The 5602-nt window shown below is 30.7% G+C and overlaps 1 protein-coding gene across 1 annotated transcript; it reads left to right on the top strand.

Annotated features, from left to right (window-relative positions):
* Positions 1–14: 14 nt before the first annotated feature.
* On the top strand, positions 15–1018 carry LOC111693430. Its single transcript, XM_023458005.1, has 2 exons — positions 15–432; positions 507–1018. Exons 1-2 carry the CDS (start codon positions 375–377, stop codon positions 1013–1015), a joined length of 567 nt encoding a protein of 188 aa, XP_023313773.1. The 5' UTR covers positions 15–374; the 3' UTR covers positions 1016–1018.
* Positions 1019–5602: the final 4584 nt, after the last annotated feature.

Below are 5602 nucleotides of genomic sequence, written 5' to 3'. Positions count from 1 at the left end.
CACTCAAACTGCCGTGGCGCTGCTAACTAAACGTCATCGTGTGCTAGATACTCGATGGTCGAGTAACCGTCCCGCGCCACACGTGTGATTCTCCCGCTTTAAAGACAAAGCACGACACACACTTTTGCAAGAGTTTTAAAGACTCTGAAGTATCGTGCAAAAACATACGATTGTATCGTGAGTTGCATTTCTGCAAATCTTTATCGCACTGCTGTTATTATTGTTGCTATATACGTGTATATATACGTGTATACATAATCATCGTGTATAATTATTAAGTTTATTCAGTGCCGCGTGCGTTATTTATAAATCTAACCAACAACTTCGATCTGAATTGGTGATTGTTTCAAAATACTCCTGTATTAGTCTCCAGCATGGATTCTTTTGAAAAAGAATATCCAGATTTGGCAGATGTTTGCAAACACTTTTGGGGTAAGTAAGCATAAATATAGGACTAAACTTCTTACATCTATAGCCTTTATTTTTTTCATTTTAATCTTTCTTAGATTGCGGAATAGAGTCAGAGCAATTTTACACAGTTGAAATTTCAAATATTGAGTCACTTTTAAAGCCTTTCTCAATAAGTAAAAAAAATTCATTTATCTCATCTTATTTTTTTGAGAAAAATTTACATTTGGATAGAAATAGTGAATCCTCTTCAAATACTAACAATAATATTATAAATAATAAGAGACCACATTCACCAGAAGATACTATTGTAGCAGAAATTGATAATCCCTGTAAGCGATCAAATTTAGAAACACCAGTGGAAGGTTTTAATTTTTTTTTCCATCTCTATAGATTATTTTTAATTTTTGTTGTTGATCTGATTAAAGTATGTATTACAGAACCATTTACTTTTAAAAAAAATGAAATTTATTATTTAATTGAGGGCAGTGACCAAGGGAATTTTATTTTGAGAAAATATGAAAAATTTGGAAAAGTCGACTTTTCTAAAGTTATTCCCATTGTTATATACAGATACATTAATAAAGACCCTCTGTTTTATATGTAAGTCACTCCAGGCATTATATATTTAAATGTTGTCACTAACGTAAAGAAAATAAACTTATTTTAAAGTTTATATTAAATGTTTAATATTTATTAGCAGTATTTTTCTTAATACTTGACAGGATTTCAAGTCAAGTATGTAAAACCAAGGGATGCTTTGCCAAATCAACAACTTTGAAATTTACTCTTCAACTACTTTATGTTAAAAATAGACCTTTTCTTACTAATTGTAGATTAAGAGTTTCATTTCTATGTGTACTCTCTATTATTTAACTGTGATTTTTATGCTTTAATTCTATGTAAATTATAATGTATGTGTAGAAAACTTTTGTAGTGATTTGAACTTACAAATTTGTTCATGTTTAATNTCCTGTTTTCGTGTGGTTGCGTGATCAACTGGCTGAAGTTTTCCCAACCACTGAAAAAGATTTGTGGTACATAGAACACGCCAAAAGCACCAGCACCACCTTGGAAGTATCTGAGGGAGGAAAATTGTATTGGTCCTATAAAGAAGTTAGAAGAAAGTATCGAAAAGTAGGAATTATCGTCGACGACGACGACGACATTGAAGAAAATGCCACTGATAAAGCAGCTTCAATAAGTACAGAGTCTGCCAAAAAACGTAAGTTTTAAAAATTGGTCATGTACTTCAAATTGTTACATGAATATTTTGTATCTTTAGTTTGCTAATATACATGCATTTATTTTTATCTAATTTTTATCTAATATTTTCAAACACGCATAAAAATGACAATGTATAATAAATTAATATTTTATTATGTATTTTACAGAGCTTTTTGCTTCATTTTACGACTGCTTGATTGATGCCGATCGAGAAAAGTATAACGACGTTATAGTTTCAGCAAGGTGGACAGACACTTTCAAGCAGAGGATCGATTTGTTGTGTAAAAAAGAAGGAAAAAATTTCCTATTAACACCGACACTTTATGTTCATTCGTTTAAATGCCTTCTAGATCACTCGTCAATATCATTGGTAATCTACCACTTTATAAAATATAGATCTTTGAATTGTTTACAAATATTATAATTATTATTATGTTACATGGTCTCTTGCAGTTGGTATCTGATTTTGAGACTATAATTAACGAATTTTATATTTCTACTAAAATAACTACCGAGTTTTATGCAAGAAGTGAAACTTTTTTTGAAACTCAATGGCCAATCATCGCTGAAAAATTTATGGCAATTGTGAAAGTTGCCTCTGGCCAAAACATAAAAAATTTCAAGAAAAAGCACCAACCTTTAATAGATGCAGGTAATTAATTTATTTCATGTAAATATTTGATAATCGATGTCAGTGCATCTTTATAATTATATCTGTTTGCTTCATTTGTACAGGTAAACATGACAATCTATTGGCTCTTTTCGCTTTGCCATGGTACTTGAACAACACTCACGAAGGGATCACTAGAAAGCAAGCTGCAGATGCTTTTTTTCTACATCTTAAGGTAAGCTTCTCTACCCATACTTTATTCTAATTTTCTTCATTCTTATTTTTAATTACACAAATACTTTTTTACAGGATGATTCAAATTTAGCTGTAGATAGGGAGAATCACGAAAAAACTCTAGAAAAACTTTCTATTAGGATACCTTTGTATGTAATTTTATGTGGAACGATTGAATCAATTTCAAAATCTTATCTTGTATTTAATGGAACTATTATAAGTTATTCTAATCCGTTCAAAGCTATTTTAACTTGCATTAAGTGTCAAGCAGCTCTGCGTTCATGGCCCATTGCCTGTGAGCCAATTCATGCTTTTTTTCAATTTATTATCTATAAGATACCGATGAATAAGAGCTTATTTTTTGTCTATAAGACTCATGCTGTGACAAAAAACTTAATTGAAAAATTGCAAATAAATAAGAAATAAGGTTTTTTTTCAAATGTTAATTAATTTTTAAATTAAACATCACATCCTTTTGAAACATATGTACAGATATAATAATACAGATTTGTATTTTATCAGATGTAAATTTCATTTTTAAGTAAAAATCACGTATTTGTTAAATACAATACAAAAATAATACAAATTTGTATTCTATTGTTATTATTTATAGCCCTATCTTTGAATCTTTATTATCATGGATCTTTTTTTCTTAATCAAAGAACTTTTAATTTTTATTTTAAATATTTATGCAGATTCTAACTTGCCTAGATCGGTTGTTGATACCGTGATTGATTTTTTTGATAAATTTAATCAAAATCATTTCATACCATCTCTTCGAGCAGATATTTTAGAAGCATTAGAAAATGAACAATTGTCAGAGAGAACTAAAATGAAGTTAAATTCCGTTTTTGACGATTATAAAACGTTGTTTGTTCCACTTAATACAGAGGATAATAGATTCAATTTATTACGTAAAATCAATTATCGTAATCCGCAGGTTCCTGAGATAGGAAATGTATTAGAAAAAAAATCGGAAGGGAATCACACTTATGTTAGTTTCGACCCAGTATTTGCTCTTGTGATGCCTTTAAAGATCACTTTAAAACATTTTCTGGAAATTCCAAATGTTTTTAATTCCATAATGGAATATAGATCCAAATTACTTGAGGAAAATAATCCCCTTATTATAAAAAATATTATTCAAGCTGATTTATTCAGGCAAAAATATATCCCAAAACATTGTCAAGATATTGTGATTCCATATTTCATTTATTTTGATGAATGTGAATGCGGAAATGCACTGGGCAGCTGTGCAGGTAAAAATAAAATGTCAGCGGTCTACTCTCAAATAGCGTGTCTACCTCCTAGTATTGCTTCTCGTCTATGTGCGATTTTTCTTAGCTTATTAATGCATTCTAAACAGCAGAAAAAGCTTTCGAACAGGGAGACCTTCCATAAATTGGTCGATGAGGCTAATGACCTCAGGCAAAATGGAGTGAAAATCTGTGTTGATTCTAAATCGTTCGTAGTTAAATTTGAATTGCTATTGGTGTTAGGTGATAATTTAGGCTTGAATGATATTTTTGGTTTTACGAAATCATTCACAACCGATTTTTACTGCAGAATTTGTAAACTCACTAATGAAGAAGCTAGCCTCGCAACTATTGAAGTAAAATCAAAAATTCGAAAACGTGATGATTATGATTTAGACGCTAAAATAAAAAATGTCAATGAATCCGGAATAAGAGAAGCTTGTATTTTCCACGAAATTCAAAACTTTCACATCACGGAAAATACAAGCATAGACATTTTGCACGATTTCTTGGAGGGCGTGTGCTCTTATGATATACATCAAATTTTAAAAGTTTTTATCTTCGATAAAAAAATTTTTAAATTGAACGACCTCAATGAACAAATAGAATGTTTTGAATATAAACACACTGGTTGTAACAAACCACCACCAATAAAAGAGAATCATCTAAAACAACGGTTCAATTTAAAAATGTCCGCTTCCGAAATTTCATGCCTCACACGATACTTACCTTTATTTATTGGACATTTCGTGGAAGAGGAAGATGAGCATTGGCAATTATTTATTTTACTTCGCCGAATTTTTGATATTTTAGCATGCCATTTTGTTCGACGAGATAATGAAAGTTATTTGCAATCATTGATCGAAGAACATCATGAGCTTTACATTAAATTATTCGGTCCTTTAAAGCCCAAACATCATTTTTTAATACACTATCCTCGATTATTGACACTATTAGGACCATGTGTCAATTACTCGACCATGCGTTTCGAGTCACGTCATCGACCGATCAAATCCGTAGTAACTTCTACAAGCTGCAAAAAAAATCTGTTGTACACAATTGGAGTAAAAGAGCAATTGCGTCTGTGCCAAATCATAAATAATCAGATTTTTATAGAAAATGAATCAGATAGAGAAGATTGCTTCAATATGCTAAAAATTGAGTTAGAAGGCATTAACTATGAAGTAGGAATGTTTTTACCAATTAATATACAACAGCATAATAAATTATTTGGTAAAATCATAAATATCGTAAGAATCAATAAAAAATGTTATTTTACTATGGAAACTTACGAGGAAAAAGATTTTGATTCGCACTACTATGCGTACGTGGTGCGGAGAGTGAACGAAGATCTGTCAATTTTTTCCAAGAAAATATGTTCCGAAACTACCGGAATATTATTTAAAAAATACTGCGGTGAAAAGTATGAAAAATTACTATGTTTCCCATCTGCTATTTAAATTAATTTTTCTATGTATGACTAAATGTAAGATTTCGAAATAAAGATCTAAAATTCTACAGTAAGATTGAAAAAAGGGGTTTGTTTATTTACAACTAAAATTTATGCATAAATACATATTTATGTAATATTAATATTCATAATGTATTAGCCGATGAACTACATATAAATACTTAAACAATATGCGTCTAACATAATAAATTTTAAGTATTTAAAAGAGCAAACTCAAGGCTCTCCGGTAATATCGCATCCTCCTTGTATACACCGTTTGGTACTCGATTCATCGTGTGTACAGCACACGACGCAACGAGGGAACAGTCCCGCCACCAGTCCGAGTGACCTATACTCGAATTATGACGAGACAACACTCGATATCGATGTTCCGAAACTCGAGAGTGCTCGAGTATC

This window comes from Trichogramma pretiosum, unplaced genomic scaffold, assembly GCF_000599845.2.
Source record: "Trichogramma pretiosum strain Unisexual culture from Peru unplaced genomic scaffold, Tpre_2.0 scaffold292, whole genome shotgun sequence".
NCBI classification, from domain to species: Eukaryota; Metazoa; Arthropoda; class Insecta; order Hymenoptera; family Trichogrammatidae; genus Trichogramma; species Trichogramma pretiosum.
This window is presented reverse-complemented; position numbering and strand designations above follow the sequence as displayed.

Bases quoted from the DNA above. Each gene is read 5' to 3' on its own strand.
- LOC111693430 (XM_023458005.1), top strand. From the start codon at position 375: ATGGATTCTTTTGAAAAAGAATATCCAGATTTGGCAGATGTTTGCAAA. The intron at 433-506 runs GTAAGTAAGCAT...AATCTTTCTTAG, and splicing joins TGTTTGCAAACACTTTTGGG to ATTGCGGAATAGAGTCAGAG.